This window comes from Cyprinus carpio, chromosome A5 (assembly GCF_018340385.1).
Source record: "Cyprinus carpio isolate SPL01 chromosome A5, ASM1834038v1, whole genome shotgun sequence".
Taxonomy (NCBI): domain Eukaryota; kingdom Metazoa; phylum Chordata; class Actinopteri; order Cypriniformes; family Cyprinidae; genus Cyprinus; species Cyprinus carpio.
This window is the reverse complement of record NC_056576.1, coordinates 33,262,459-33,279,798: the sequence shown is the minus strand read 5'-3', so window position 1 is coordinate 33,279,798 and position 17,340 is coordinate 33,262,459. Positions and strand designations below refer to the sequence as shown.

The 17,340-nt window shown below is 36.1% G+C and overlaps 1 protein-coding gene across 1 annotated transcript; it reads right to left on the bottom strand.

Annotated features, from left to right (window-relative positions):
- Positions 1-15,403: 15,403 nt before the first annotated feature.
- Positions 15,404-17,210, bottom strand: mis12 (MIS12 kinetochore complex component). The gene is made up of 2 exons (XM_019087928.2): positions 17,063-17,210; positions 15,404-16,690 (listed from the first exon to the last, which is right to left on the bottom strand). Exons 1-2 carry the CDS (start codon positions 17,076-17,078, stop codon positions 16,059-16,061), a joined length of 648 nt encoding a protein of 215 aa, XP_018943473.1. The 5' UTR covers positions 17,079-17,210; the 3' UTR covers positions 15,404-16,058.
- Between the last annotated feature and the right edge of the window lie 130 nt (positions 17,211-17,340).

Below are 17,340 nucleotides of genomic sequence, written 5' to 3'. Positions count from 1 at the left end.
TTTCATCAGTTCTGTTTTATTCTCGTGGACTCTTTCATTAAGCTGAATAGCCAATCGGAGTTCTCTCTTGCAGACAAGCTCCACTGCCTTTTCGAAAGAATTGTAGAATTGGCCGAAAAACAGCTGACAGTGTCCAACTCGAGCCAACGGTGTGGAAAACTAAAACCGACCAACATTCAAAAACCACCTAACTTTGCCCTAAGGCCAACCGTTGGCTTGTTGTGTCCCAGGCTTAAGACCAGGGGCCCAAGGTGCTTATTTTTTTGTGAGATCTGGCAACACTAGACTTCATGATGTCTATAGCACAAACAGTGAGGAATGAGTTACACTTACGATTTTAATAGGCATTGAGGTTTGTTCCAACCAAATGTATGAGCAATAGGGAAAACTTTGCCGTGGCCATAATAAATAACTAAATAAATAAATAAAAATATAGAACATTGCTAATAAAACAATTTATTATTAGCAATTAACAATTTATAATAAATAAACAAATAAACAGCAAAAGCATTTTAAAAAACAGTGTGAGGTACGGTATATGCATGATGTCTGGTATGCTGTACCACTCTTGCTTTAACCCATTAGAGCAGAAAAGGAAAAAGCTGCAGGCACAGGTCAACCCGTGGGCTCCTCTGAGATGTTTGAGACAAGGTCCCCAATTTCCCCAATTGACAAGGATAACAAAATCAGCAGAACCCTGCCTTCGGCGTGGGCTTTGAGCATCAAGCGAGGAAAGCAATTAGAGCTCAGCTGTTCAAGGGACATGGTCTACCACAAAGCCCAGGAGATAACAAATTCAGCAAACAAATATGGCTAATATTACAGTCCGTGGAGCAGTGACAGCCGTGATAGCTGTAAGTGCTGCAGAGCAGCCTGCAGGCAGTGGCGGTCATTAGCGCATTGTGCTTTGGGCTTTGTGAACTGTGCCTCTACATACTCAATCTCATTCAGACTACTGACTGGCTCAAAGAAACTACAGATGGCTGCATATCAAACAGTTAGCAGGTCCTTCATACAGTGCTGCTCACGGCTAACATAGCCTGAGTTTGCATAATAAAGTAAAATTGTTGAACTTAACTTCATTTTTCAGCATTACATGATGCAATGATGCAATAAAGGAACACAAACATTATTCCATTTATTTAGCCATACAATTTATTTTCTATAATAAAAAAGAGTAACTAAAAAGGCAAGGCAAAGGTTATAATAATGTAGCGCACTCTCTCATAGGCTTGTCACACCACCTTTCAAATAGGAGTATATCTGTAGAAATTGGAGAATTTTCATCATCCCCAGTGCCAATCACCTGTGGGGTGCCACAGGGTTCGATTCTGGGTCCAGTTTGATTTCTCGTTACATGCTTCCATTACCCTCAGTCTTTGAGCATTATAAGATCTCCTATCACATCTATGCAGATGATACTCAGCTCTATTTACCATTAGACTCTGGTAGTGATTCTGTTTCTCCCCTGCTAGCATGTTTAAAGGATATTAAAGAATGGGTGGATGGAAATTTTCTTCAGTTGAATGAAAACAAGACAGAGGTTATCCTGTTTGGCTCCAAACCGCAGATTGACAAATACAGTGCTTTCTTGGGGCATCTTCAGTTAAATAATCACTCCTATGTTAAAAATCTGGGGGTCATCTTTGATTCAGATCTGAAGTTTGACAAACAAATAATTTTGGTGGTCAGAGCCCGCTTTTTCCAGCTAAAGCGACTTCAAAAGTTCAAGCATCTTTGGAGACCGTTATTCACGCTTTTATTTCCTCAAGGCTTGATTACTGCAATGCTTTGTATGCTGGAATCAGTCAGTCATCACTCTCACGATTACAGACCATCCAAAATGCTGCAGCTTGTTTCCTGACTGGGACAAAAAAGAGGGAACATATTTCACCTGTCCAGGCCTCTCTCCATTGGCTCCCTGTGAAACAAAGAATTGATTTTAAGGTTTTAACTTACGTGTTCAAAGTTCTACATGAACTTGCCCCTATTTATATAATTTTGTTTTATTATTATTATTTTAAGTTATTGGATTGATTACTTGTTATGTTCTGTTTTACTATGTGTGTTTTTTTGCTCTGCTTGTGAAGCACTTTGGTCAACATTCGTGTTCTTTTAAGTTGTTTTAAGGTTTTAAGGTGATCTTGACCTTGTTATTTTAATGAAGTCCTACTCCAGAGTACAGTTAGAACCTGCTCTATGCTAACAACACAAACACCGCACACAAGGCTGAACTGCACCGTATCTCTTACAATGTGAAACACGGGTTTTTTTAACAACATATAACCATTGTTTCTGCTGCTTTGTACAGAAACGTTCATGCACTGTGTTTAGTGTCTAGAGACGCATGGTGAACCGCAAACATTAACTCGATTAGGAAACACTTAATTCTATTTGCAGTTTTTCTTTTTTTTTTTTTTTTGTTTTTTTTTTTTTTTCTGCTGTGTTCATGGAAAAACATGAAATGAGGTATGTTTACACATATGAGGAATTTGTTTTCATGAAGAATGAGCTTTATTGCCAGGTATGTTTACACATATGAGGAATTTGTTTTCATGACAGAAGCCTCCGCAGTTTGCAAGCAGAATGACAGCAAGAACAAAAAACACAGATAAAAAAAAAAAAAAAAAAAAATAGAACAAGTAAGGAATGTACAGTTTACTATAGACAGTTTTGTATGTTTTTTTTATACATTATGTGCAAATTTGAAGTTATAGACGAAGTAGGTGTGTTAGATAAATAAGTGTAGGACGTTTTTTGTGAATAAATAGTGTTTGTGTGTTCCAAATTGACAAGTTGTTCATGATTCGAGTTAGTTATGAGAAGGGATTGCACAACTGTTCTGTTTAAGGTGTCTGGCCTTCTGGTGCTTAGAGCAAGGTGTGAACTGCAACGATCTCTTGCATTCCCCATACGAAAAGAGAGTTGATTCAAGGGGTGTGCTATTAGTATAGTTCTGTTTAAAACTAAAAATAGGCAAAGTATTGCTTTTAGTTTACTGACAAGTTTTATGTACTTGCCAGAAAATTGGGCTTTATGTACTTCTCAGCAATATACTAAAATGACATTGAAGTATACTTGGTTTATACTTACAAAAAGTTCTAAAGAGCAACAAACTATACTTAAGTAACACTGTAATAAAACATGCATTTTGCGAATCAAATACTTTTCAATAAAGTCCCTCAAATAAACATTCCAAACCAGAGACTACACACTGTAGTCCTTCAAAGAAACATGCCACGCCTGAGACACAGATTACCTCACAGACACACTTATTCTGGATAAAAGTTAAGAAATGGTTCCCACGAATTAAGAGTTTGTTTCCTTGTTTTAATAATGAATTCCTGCAATTTAGTTAAATTGTGGCATGAATTTGAAGAATTTGTTCCCTCAAAATCAAATTAAATCGAAACAAGAGAAGAAATTAGTATAACATGGCTAATATTTACTAAAAGGAGTGAATGAGGATTCTTACTTAGAAATATATATTGCCACATGTCAAGTGTGGGGCTTTATGTTCAGTGTACAAGTACTGTCCTCCAAGTACTGTAAAATTAACTAAAAGATGACAACATTTGGCTCAAAAATCTGAAGGGGTACGTGATGCCTCTGACCCAAGGTAAAGTATGAACAGCGTGAAACTTGGAACAAGATCACCTAAAATGAAATTTACCCAGATTAAGGCCTGTTCACACAAAGATAAATGTTCAGTGCAAACAACATTGATGATAAACATTTTAATAAAAAACAAATGGCTCAGATGCATCTGTTCAGATCAACGCAAACATTTGCATATGCTGTCAATGCAACATATATTTTTCCAGATATATTTTTTGTGTCGTACTGCAAATAAGGCTAGCCAACCAATGAGTTTTTGTGCTTTTGGTCACATGCCCAGATCTGCTGCTGTTACATAAAACTACAACAGCAATTACTGTTTGATTTCCTTCTAATTAACAGAAAGTTGCACAATGCTTTTTTTATAGAGGTATTTGTGCTTCTTTTATAAGATTCACCTACTGTCAAATGTATTTATTCAGATCTGCTGTTTTTTATGCATTAGCCTGAACTGACGAAGTACTTGTGAAAAGGACTGAATTTTTGTGCCGAACGTTTGTGTTGGTGTGAACAGGCATAAATATCAAGTCATAAATATTTTGATCTGTTTTCCCAGACTGTAAATTTTAAATGCATCTCTGTTAAAAGTAAACATTTGTCAGGTTTAAGGATTACATTAGCATATAGGTGACCTCAAATATTTTGATGTTGAGTTCATGGTGTCTGTGAAGCATCCAGTTTTATGCTGTATATTCTATAAGGGGATTGTGTCGAGATAAAGGCTATATCATGTTAAGTGCAGAGGAGTCATTCAGAGATATGGGGGGGATTGGCAAAGAATGGTGGAGTGATTTCATGGATAGTTTATGCCAGTTTCACATGGTAGTCCATAAGAAGGGAACAGCTGCTATGGGTGGAGACAAGAGAAAGAGCGGGGGAGTGGAAGAGAGACCGAGGCAGACAACAGCTGTCAGAAAAGAGACGAGGCTTTAAGGAGGGAAAGGAGGATTTCCAACAATGCATCATGACATTCTTTTTTTTTGGGAACCATGAAAACAGTTATATATGTTTGAATGTGTGTGTGTGTGTGTGTGTGTGTGTGTGTGTGTGTGTGTGTGTGTGTGTGTGTGTGTGTGTGTGTGTGTGTGGGTGCTGAGAGGTGATAGGAGGTCTGGGAATTGCTAAAAACATAGCACAACAATTTATAATTTTTAGGGTGTTGCCAGGGCGTTGCTAGGATTGCTATGGTGCTAAGAGGTTGGTAGGAGGTTCTGGGAATTGCTAAATTGAACAAAGCCCAACAAACTTATAATATTTTGGTTTATGACTAAAGGTTAGGTACATGTTACTAACCTAAAAATAAACCATTTTTATGAATGCTTCAATGGAAACAATGTCGGAATGGGTGGGAACACAAAAATGCTTCAATGGCTACAATTCGCTGTGTTTTACACCATCTGGCAACCCGGGGTGTCGAAATACTATTGAGTTAATTTAAAAATGTACCATTTTTATGCCTGTTTTATCCAGAAATCCTATGTTTGATCATATAGAAAAGTAAATTTCTGTTCATATCTTTTATGTTCATAGCACAAACAGCGCTGGGGAAGTTACATGACAAAAATGTTACTTTGAGGCTTTGAAAAGCCCCTAAGATTATGCAATAGTTAAAGCAATGTGCCTTAGCATCTGTATTTGTCTCTTTTAAATATATTATGCAGATTAAAAAAAATGCTATGTCAGCAACAAGCTGTGTGGCTTTGAGAGGAAAAGAAGCACATAAGATGTATTTTTTAATCTGCAGGCCAAATGCAAGCTTGATCTTGTGTGGATCCAGCATTAAAGAGCTCTGCTGAATGGCTGATATGTTAACACTAGATCTTAGTAGGTGGGGACCATTTTACATGCAGAAAAGTCCCTGAACACAATCTTTACTTTGTGGAAAGCCATGTTCTTTTGCAAGGAGGGGCAGCATTGCCTGCACTTTCAGTAGACAAGCGCAATCACATGACCGCTGCAGTTGAAAGGCACAGCTAGCAGCCACATATATGACTTGTGCGTTTATTTGATAAGAGCTTTTCCAAAATGAGTCGGCTTTCAGAAAAGGGATTTTGAGAGGGGGGTGAGAGGCATATGCTGTCAAAGGGAGGTGTCAGGCTCTTCCATTACAGACTTCCTCAGGGCAATCACACAGGCAAGATAAATCATAAATTACTAGCGTGAGGCCTGATGGCTTCATAATGTGATAAAGACTTCCATTAGTAAAGGGAACTTATCATTTTAATGTTAGCAAAGGGTGCATAATGAATTTCTCTCAAATTGTGTTTAATCTTAGATATGATTGTTGATCGCTTCACATATAAAGTGAACCTCTTTCCCACATAGATGTAGGTCAAATTTGGACAAAATTCATAATTTAAGAGCTGGCTCACCTACAACTCATTAATGTAACACCACACCCACTAGATGTTGAATATGCATGACAACAAGAGGGTTTACTGAATTTCAAAGAACTCACAGAAATTCAACAGTCACACAATTCGAATTACAAGCACATAATGAACAATTACATAATTTTAGACTTACTGTTGTTATTTTTATTATTACCTAATATGTAGAATGTTTGTCCTAAAACAGATATATTTTACTGAATTTAATTCATATTCATGACAAGTCAAGTCACCTTTATTTGTATAGCGCTTTATACAGTACTGATTGAGTCAAGCTGCTTTTACACAATCAGTATTAAGCACTATAAAAATAAAGGTGATTTGACTTGACTAGAACTGTTACATAGTCTTAAATATACAGGCTGGTAAAAAAAAAAATATATATATATATATATATTTTTTTTTTTTATGTATTACTGTTCTCAAGACATTTTTCACAATGTAGCCAGGTAGCATGATTTAACATGTAGTGTTTATTATATCTTTACATTGCTGTACATAGCAGAGTAACACCTGGTCAATTTTCTTCCTGGCCTTAAACCAAACTGCATAGTTCAACTGCTATGAGCTGTTAACAGAGATCTCATTCTTAGGTAGGGCACAAATGGCTGCCATTAGATGCCAGTGCCATAATGCTACAGATGGTATCAGCCCGAAGGCACTCCAGTACTAACATGTACAGTATGTAGCTTTCTTTTTTTTATTTTTTTTATAAGCCTAAAAATCACAGCTCTCTGAAATGTGACCTTAAATCTTATGCACGTGGAATGTAGGGTATACATGACTTAAATATATGAGTAGAAAACAGTTTTAAAGATGTTTGTTATATTATATGATGTTTACTTTATATTATAAAAAATATAAAAAAATGAACAATAAAAAAAACATGTTATTTGGTAGGAAACAACAACTATTACATATTTTGTATTAATTTGACAGACAGAATTAAAAAATCACTGTAACTTAAACAACAATACCCAAAATATCAACAAAAAACAAACATACAAAACAAACAAATCAAAACACCAAATTAAATAAATGCACAGACGTGCAGTCCTTAAACAGGGATCACTGAGTTGCAAAGAACCATTTTGCCAGTACAATTTTAAATTATGCAAATTGAAGCCCTTGTTCCAACTATGTGCTAGGAACTCTATTCGGTTTTTGAATGCACGCATTTCACATATTTCAATTACAGTAGCTGAGCACAATGAACACAACTAACATTTAAACCCTTCAATAACACCATCAAAACTATCTCAAAAAGCTGAAGGAGGTAGCAGATAAAACCATTATCATCTTAAAAGACTCTTCTAGAACTAAAAACATAACATACCAAACTAAAGCTAAAAAATATAAAAAAAAAACACAAAAAAAAAAGACACACAAACAAACAAAAAAAAACACACACACACAAAAAAAAGAAATGTAAAAATTATCGGATAACAAAAAACTATTATTCTTATCAAGGCTGCATTTATTTTATTAAAAAAAAAATAAAAAACATAAATACAATTAAAAATAACAAAATAACAATTTTATATATTTAAAAATATATAAAATAAAAACAAATGCAAATTTCAAACTTTCTTAAGCTATTAATATTTTTGTGGAAACCGTAATAAAATAAGATTTAAAAGTTTGTGGTAAGATTTGAAGAAGAAGAAGAAATTGATCATTTTATTCAGCAAGAAGACAATAAATTGATCAAAAGTGACAGTTGAGAGATTTACTGTGATACATAAGATTTCTATTTCAAATACATTTCTTTTGAACTTGAATATCTACATTTTCTAAATATTTTGCATGCATTTACATGCATATGATTACTGAGTGGTCCAATGCATGGATAAAGCCCACATTTTCACAAATGTTCAGACAGACATTTGTGAAAGCCCCCGTCATCTGCCTTGTCCTGTTTTGTATTTGAAGCGGTGCCAGTCTTTGTTAACTCTGAGGGGGGATAATTGTGCAGCGGGATATTGCTCTACACCCTCTCAATGAGTGACAGAATATAAAGAGCCCCACACCTCCTTAGAGCGGCTCATTACTGCTGCTCTACAGCCTGCACCAGTCCCTCTATTGTGCTGATGGCTAGAGGTGTACCTATTCACATCCACACCCACCTTCCTCAAAAGACAATCTTAGATTTCTTTTTTTTTTCAACTCAGTTTCCATGCTGGCATAGTCTGGTTTACACTGGTTAGTGTTGCCGAGGTGCTGGTCTAACTGATTAAGGGTTATTCTTATGAAAGTCCAAGAAATACCACAAATATTGGGGGATTTTAATAAATCACATATTATAACATAACAAAAATATAAATAACCAATGTCATTCTTCTTTCAAAACATGTACACCTATACCTTTCAAAAGTTTGGGGTCAGTAAGATTTTTTTTTTTTTTAAGAAATTTATACTTTTATTAATTAATTTAATTAATACTTTTATAGGTATACATTAAATGTATCAAATGTGACAGTAAAGATATTTATAATTTATTTTTCAAATAAATGCTTTTCTTTTTAACTTTTTATGTTTCTATTCATCAAAGAATCATGAAAAAATGTATCTCACTAATATTAAGCAGCACAATTGTTTTTAACACTGATGAGAAATGTTTCAGATCAGCGTATTAGAATGATTAATGAACGATAATGCGACACTGAAGACTGGAGTAATAGCTTCTGAAAATTCAGCTTTGCGATCACAAGAATAAATAATAACAAAACAATATTTTAAATATTTCACAATATTAGTATTTGAATTTTTTTTTTCTTCAAATAAATGCAGAAAATGCAAAAAAAAAAAAAAAAAAAAAAAAAAAAAGGTGACAAAATTCTGCATCCTGTTATTAAAATCAATATTTATGCATGGTTTAACATAAGTCCAGTGGTTTAACGCCAGAATCTCATGCTGGGGCCCACCACCCAAAACATATGCTGTTGACCAGCTATGCTGCTTTTTTCAGCAGATCTCAACAATAAGGAGATAGAAATGTAATGTAATCATCATGATCGCTGTCATTCACTCAGACAAAATATTTCTGCCAGCCAGTCTTAATCCGCTTATATCTCTGGATGAGATATCAGTCCATCCAGTGTTTGTGGAAACAGGCAAAGATCAAGGCATCTCAGCACGTATTTCATACCTGGTGCCAATTTGGTGGCTGAGAAACGTGAAGGACAGTGGAAAGAAAGATGAATATGAATCTCAGACTTCTCAGAGCTCAGTAAGGCATGGAGAAGGTGACCTCTCCCTGACTGTGCCGGGCTGTCGTCCTAAAGAAGAACAAACAGTCTGTCACCAGCTGTCCCCCAGAATATGCCAAGACTGCTCTCCCACCCACAATGCACTCCTGTTGCTTACGGCCAGAAGGCCAAGGGATGGGCACACTGTGGAAATGCTCCTCACCCAGATTTTTTGGGATTAATAAAGATGCTTTGGAGGCTCCAAATATTTCTCAGTTTTATCTACCAGCACTGTTACATGTTGTAAGTGCTTAAGTGCAGAAAATAGAAAAAAAGATTTCTACACATGAAAAATGGGGATATTTTATCCTGACAGAACAGTTTTGGTGACCATTGACTTGCATTATATTAAAACACACACACACACACACACATTTAGAAATTCTTCAAAATATTTTCTATGTTCCACAGAAGACAGAAAGTCATACAGGTTTGGAACAACTTAGGATGAGTAAATGATAGCAGGATTTTCATTTTTAGGTGTACTATCTCTTTAAGGGTATAAACAACATTTTAGCTCTCATAGGCTTTCATCTGATGGACTGAAATGGCAAGTTATATCTGGCCAAATCTGATATTTTCTTTCCAGATTACAGTCACTTTTACACATCCTCACTGGTAGTCATGGTAACAAAACAAATGTGTAAAGCTTCACCATGCAGGAGACTTTAGCAATGGATGTTTTGCCATAGATTGTATTTTTCATGAGGGCAGTATCCATATCTAATCGCATTTGTACTACCTACAAAGGTGGTTTGAATTGGGCTTAAAAAAATGTTTAAAAATTAGCCGCCACAATACCAGGAAGTTGTTATGCAGTTGCTACAGTGTTCTGAGTAGATTTTATCAGTTTTTGGGGTGTGCTATGTAGTTGTTAGTGCAACTTTTTGGTGTCTTTCTGGCCTTTTTTTAGTCAGTGGGGCCTTATTTTGCTCGTCTGTTATCTGTAGGTAAAAAATTATTAAGCACAAGCATGCTTCTAAACCTTCATTTTTGCAAAAGTCCAAAAACTTTCTTGCAATTCACTACAGTTGAAATGAACAATGGTGGCAGCAAAACACTACTTTTATTCCTTTTCACACAAACTATTATTACAGGCATTATTATCAATCAATAGAGAGGCACAATACAGTGTTATGACCTCACAACACTTTTACCATAGTGCATGATTTGTAAACTAATACATTTTGACGTCTGCATCACATGACCAGCACCATATGTTTGGCTTTTCTGACATAGTAAACTTGCTTAGTACCTCACCTGGTATAGTGTTGTGATGTGAAGTGTTCCAGTGAGTCCTGCCAAACACAATAAAAGAGATCAAACACTTTGTAGAAGCAAGTTAAAATGGCATGGTTGCTTTAGCAAATGTATTTTTATGATGCAAAAATACCTAACTGTTAACCCTAAATGTTAGGTTCAGGTGGTACGTTATTTTCAAACACCATAGAGCATTAACATTTTAGTGTAACTCATGAACATTTCACTTCTGAACTCCTGCAATATGTACAGCCAACATAATAAAACACTGATTTACATTCATCTGTTTCAGATCAAACGGAACAGGCTTTTATGCACTCATTGCACATTTTACTTTTAAAGTGTCTCGAAGCATTCAAGAAGCAACCTCATTTTGATGAAATTTCACCACACAAAGAACAGCTTCCAATAATTTTCCAACATTTTCCATAATTTTGGGTTGAAATTATAGGTCTGACCAGACTTCTTTTCAATACGTCACATGATCTGCGGTCATGTGAGTTACGTCTGTAGCTCAAACAGATAAAAATTAAAACACAAAATTAAAAAAATATACAAAAATATAAAACACATATATCACACAAAATAAAAATAAAATCCTGACAACATACACTCCCCAATAAGTTTTTTTTTCCAGCACTGTATGATGTTCTTTCTTCTGTGGAGCATAAACGAACATCTTCTGAGAAATGGCTTAGTGTATGTTGTCCATACAATGCAAGTAAAAGGTCACCAAAACTGTTTGGCTATCAACATTCTTCAAAATATTTTGAAGAATATTGTTGAAAAGAAAGGCAGGTGAAGTACATGCTGATAGAATTTCCATTTTTGGTAGACCCTTGAAGTATGAGCAAAAGTCATGATTGCGAACACCGCTAATAACCAGTGTTCACTCTCTACAGTTAACACTTCTCAGGACCCTGCAGAGCTTCCCCTTCGTAAAATCACAGTTTGTTAGAAGTATTGAACAAAGACCAGGTTTATGAACATTAAAAACATAAACTATTTTTAGCTCTGAAATGATACACTTTACCTTCTTTGTGGAAATCGATAGTGCCATAAATTCAAACATCCCCAAAGCAACAAAATATCTTGTACTGTTGGTGTGATGCAATGCAATAGGGACAGAGCAAAAACACTTTGATGTGTTGATTGCAAAAAGAACAATATTGTGTATTTTCACCTAATAAAATATAAATTAAAACAAAAACACTTTGATGTGTTGATTGCAAAAAGAGCATTTCAGCCTCAACCATATTGTGTATTTTCCTCTTATATCTTTGTTTGGAATAGTAAGCCCTTTACTGAATGAAATATAAATTATATATAATAAATACGTCTTTTTGCAGATTATTGCATCAGTATGTATAGATTTATTTAATAGCCTTTTTTAAAGAAAATCCTGAGTTGGCTTAAAAATGGATAATCTGTATGCAAGCAGAGCTTTCAAGAGTCTATTGATTGCCCACATGAGCTGCTTGGCTGTATTGACGTCTCTCACAGCCTTAAAAAAAATTAAAAAGAATTTATACATCTAATTCAAATAAATTAAAAGATAGAATATTTCTCACACAACCTTGCACAAATGATCTGACAGGCCTATGCATAAACCACAGGGGAAGATAAGTTTTGGTGTTAACCAAGTTGAGTGACATGAAATGGATTCAGTCTTTTCTCACTTTCCCCATTTGTACCACAGGAGTATTAAAAAAATAGCTTTGAACTTCATACGCTCAAGTGTGTTGGCCTCTGGTGGAGACGGTCTCTGAAAGATGTGGTGGGGGGGTAATGGGGGTTTTCAAGGCAGTAGTGCATATTTTATTTATTGTTCACTGCAGTACTTTCTGATGTTGTTAGGAGTTAAGTCTCAAAATCACCTTTTACAATTTTATTTTTTTGTTTTAGTTCATGCTAATGACTGCTGAATGTCAAATTAGTAAACAGATTTGAGTACACATTATTGATGTAATTTAGAGTTCATTGGTTTTAAAGGGCTATTAAACATACTGTATAGCCTGCAGATTGTTTAAAAGCAGCTTCACATTAATAAATAGAAAAATAATATATTATAGATCAGTGGGAGCTACATTGTTTGGTGGAAGAATACTGTTTTTATTTATATCGTTACACTTTTTTGCTCTGTTTTATTCTGTGAAATCTAACTATGTATATGGAATAACCATTTTATAAAAGCAATAAGCCCCGTGAAGCCGTGGTTTACAGTAAATTAATAACAGCTCTGCTTCGCTTCATGCCTAACAACACCCCTTAGCTGTTATAAATTCACTGTAAACCACGGCTTCTTGGGGCTTATTGCTTTACTCTCACAAACATTTGTATCAGTAGAAAGTTCATCCTAAACAGTTCTTTCTCACGTATAGCATGTCTATTGAATCAGTTCAACAAATGGTCCTCAGTCACACATATGAAGCACTAGAAAGCTCCAATTCATTGTATTGATTTGGTTCATCTTTAATGGTTCTCTCTCACTTACATAGCACAGGAAAGTCCAGTTTGGGAAAGTCTGATTCATTCTATTGAATCAGTTCATCATATACAGACCTCTCTTACATGTAGCATTGGAAAGATTCATTCCAGTGAATTGGTTTATGTAACCCATTCTGGAAAGAATGATTCCGAAGCATTCTGTTGAATCAGTTCATGTTTGTCCCCAACTAAGCAAGCCAAAGGTAACAGTGGCAAGGAACCAAAACTCTTCTTAGTGACAAAAAAGGAGAAAAAATCCTCCTATAAACCAGATGAAATCAGCATAGCATGGTTTAATTCCAGGCTGCAACACATGTTAGATTGTGCAGAGGAACTTAAGTGCCCTTTCGGTCTGATCTAGGTGCCCTTGGACCGGTCCAGGTCTGATCTAGGTGCCCCTTGGACATGTTCGTAACGCCACTACCTTCCCCTGAAAGTTTTGAGCATTGAGTGAATTTTGATTATTTTAACACAATAGTCAAGAATTTGAGCATTGAGTGAATTTTGATTATTTTAACACAATAGTCAAGAAATCAGCTGTCTGTGATTGGTTGCGTTGCTTAACTCTACAAAAACCCGTTGTAAGTAGAAAAATGTTGACGTTCCCCAGAACACAACACAAATATGCACTGGATTTTGCAATATCTGTGTCGCCAGTATCTTGTTATTACAGTTTCAAATGAGGGTGCGTTTGGTTTTGTTTGAGGGTTTTCGCTGCGTGAGAACAGTTTCAGCTGCGTGAGTCTCACGCTGAATGCGTGAGAGTTGGCAGCCCTGTAAACCATTCGTTGGTTTTGTTGCGTGTAAATGCAGTCTCTTAATCAGCAGACCTCAGTTGTAACCTTATTAAATTTATCTGGGTTTCACGCTGCCGTTCTCTCATAACTCATCACCTCAGTATCTTCAGGCTCAAGCAGGGCTTTCTGACTCCAGCTTGTCATTGCATGGCTGTGTTGAGATAAGGGGTCTTTATTGGTAGACCCTGCTAATCTGACTTGGCAGGGGAGATTGAGGCCAGGCTGTCCGGATTGTGACGCCACCATCCAGCATGACTTTTTGTGGATGGCCCCAGCTGCTCTGAATACGTCTTTAATGAGTGATGAAAGAGGCAGACGTAGAGTCAGGCAGGTTTCGGGGCCTCCCTCCTCTAATCCACCCGATCCTTCACTGTGTCTGTCTCTCAGCCCTTGTTTAGGTGCATGCCCTCCAGCAAATCCAGTGCTGATTCATTTTTACATGAGAATAGCATTGCCTTTTGGGGTTTCCAGCTTGCATTGGGTGTAAAGATGTTAAAGTGGTTCACCTCTTAAGGTGAACACTGCAAAAATCTTATTCTAATCAGCATCTTTATCTTGATTTCTAACATTCTTAAATATAAAAAAAGATGGATTTACCTGAGATGATATTAAGAGATGTGTACTTCAATATACGTGTCATCCACTGTTAGATTCATTTTCACTTAGTAAATTTTATAGAAACAAATAAATAGAATAAAAAAATGTAATACATAATCTGAGAAAACTAGTAGGGAATGAGCCCTTTTCAGATTGTGATGACGTTTCCGCACTTATTAACATTGTAAATGTTAATGTTTATATATATATATATATATATATATATATATATATATATATATATATATATATTGCTATTATAATACATACATTATTATAAAGTAGTTAACGCTGCTGTGTGGTTGTTTCTAACAAATTTTACACATTTCTTTCATTGGACCATCATAATCTCTATTTATATTCTCTTGTAGAATTTTTTCTTTTGCTATTGTATCAAAAGGAAAATTATCTTACAAATTAAAAAATAATCTTGCTTTTGGGTGAAAATGAACCATAAAGAATTATTGCACATACAAGTTTACAGGCAATGAAGGTCAAAATTAAAAAAAAGTCCTTTTCAGGACTACTGTATTATAAAATATAATTGCACATACAAGTTTACAGGCAATGAAGGTCAGTTATAAGGTCAACTTAGAGCATTAAAGAGAAATGAACCATAAAGAATTATTGCACATACAAGTTTACAGGCAATGAAGGTCAGTTATAAGGTCAACTTAGAGCATTAAAGAGACTTTCTACTGACTCTGGAAAACATCAGAAGATGCCCAGGGTCCCCGATCACCGGTGTGAACATGCCATAGTCCTACTGCTGTTTATGTCTCATTAGTTGGATCTTTTTACTTTCATACAAATTTACATTTAATTGAGAGTGAGAGGATTTTTATTTTATTCTTTTTTTACGCTGAGGTTATACAAAAAATTGGGAATATATTATGAGCAGCACAACAATCCAATTTATTATTAAAAGTAATATATTTTTTACATTTTTAAAATGATGTGTTGAATTACTGAAAAGGTTAAATTTATTTGTTCTTCCCCATACAAATATCTTTCACTATATATTTTATTTGTGGAAAAGAATGCATCATAATGCAAACACAAACTCATTTTATTGCTATTTACAGTTATGGACAAAACAAGCATATCAGTCTATTACATTTATTTCTAACATTTGCTTTCCAAATTGACATTTGCACTTAGCAACTCAATCCAAGAACTGTCATTTAGATTCAGACTATGTACAAATAGAGGTGTTCCTCTGCTGGTGATGAGGTCCTGCAGAAGTCAATATGAACTTAAAAATCTTTCTCCTCTGAACATCAAGGGCAAGACCTTAAAATATCTCCTCAAACAATATAAAGCTTTGTGTAAATGTAAAGCCAACCAGGCTGTTGGACACATCAGTTTGGGCCTGTGGGAAATTTGGGCTAATCTAATGCAGATCTCACTGTACTGAGCATCAAAGGCACTGAAATCTTAAATGAGAAAACCCAATGACTTTGAGGAAGGAGAGATGGACTGCATTTCAAATGTCTGAGGAAAATCGCCTGATTACAAATGTACTGCTTTGAAGCTGGACTGATCGTGGTACTAGTATGTTAAAATAATTGTATCGAATAGATTGTGCACTGTGCATCCACTCCCCCTGGTGGATGGACCATGCAACTACACCACAGGGCTGTAATGTTACAAATAAAACTTCAAACTTCATCCAGTCCTTTATTTCGCTTGTTAATCTTTCCTACAACATCCTGCAGTTGGCCCACAGTCTCCATCATGTGTCGGATGCTGTCTCTGACATTTCCCATTCCCTCTCGCCTCCATGAAAGTCGCAGTTCCTCGATCCACCGCAGCACTTCATCCAGCTGTTTCTGCGTTTCTTTCTGCTCCTCAAGCTCAGTGAGAAGCGCCTGCTTGGCGCACACCTCGGCTTCATAAGCCTGCAGAAGCTTTGCAATGGAGTCCTGCAGCTTCACGAGGTCTTCTTTGCCTTCTGGGTACTCCTGATGCAGCTGGTCATCGGGCAGCAGGACATTGTGAGGGATGGAGAGGACGCGGTCCATCAGCATTACCTTCATGCGCTGAAACATGATTTCAAAGCGCTCCTGTAAGAACTGCCGCAGTTTTTGGGTGCTTTCTCGGGCTGTCAGTCGGAGCTGTGCTGGCGGATCCTGGCCTGGACACAATCTTTTCACGAACACAGATTCAACAGCGACCAATATGTGATTGAGGGAGTCTCGAAAGGCATCCCGAACTCGTAAAGTGCAGGTCTCTGGGGTGAAGCCGAAGAACTGTGCTTCATACAGCTGCAGGGATTCAGATCCCACTGAAACTATAGTCAGAGACAAGTTAAGCCACAAATATATACACTGGAGGTCAACAATTTGGAATATATATATATATGTGTGTGTGTGTGTGTGTGTGTGTGTGTGTGTGTGTGTGTGTGTGTGTGTGGGTGTGTGTAAAATACACAGTTTGTTGTTCACACACGTATATAATATAATATACTGCTGTTTCTCAAAACATTAAATAACTAGCCATATGAAACTATGACAATAACATTTACCTACATGTAAAAATGACTACATATTTTCTAACATTCTAGATGTACAGATTAAATGACATAACTATTTTTTTCCTTCTTTATAATATTGTTGATGTTGTGTAAGTTATTAGCGCATTGAAACCCCGAGTAAAGTTTTACCTCCACTCTCCGCCATCTCCGCTGCCCGCGCACAGTTCAACCTTCTTCGTGCGTCACTCAGTACAAGTGTGTGTGAAAGCGCAACATCGCCTCCTGGGGGTTGGGAGCGTAACGGCGTGAACGCGTAGAAGATTTAAAAAATAAACTAACCATACATTCAGTCGATTTTGGACTTTTTACGAAATCCATTATAGAGTGCAAAAGTACCTGGCTTTTTTTTTTTCAGCCATAGATATTTATCTATACACATTCTGCTACTCTGGTTCTGCAATATTTTC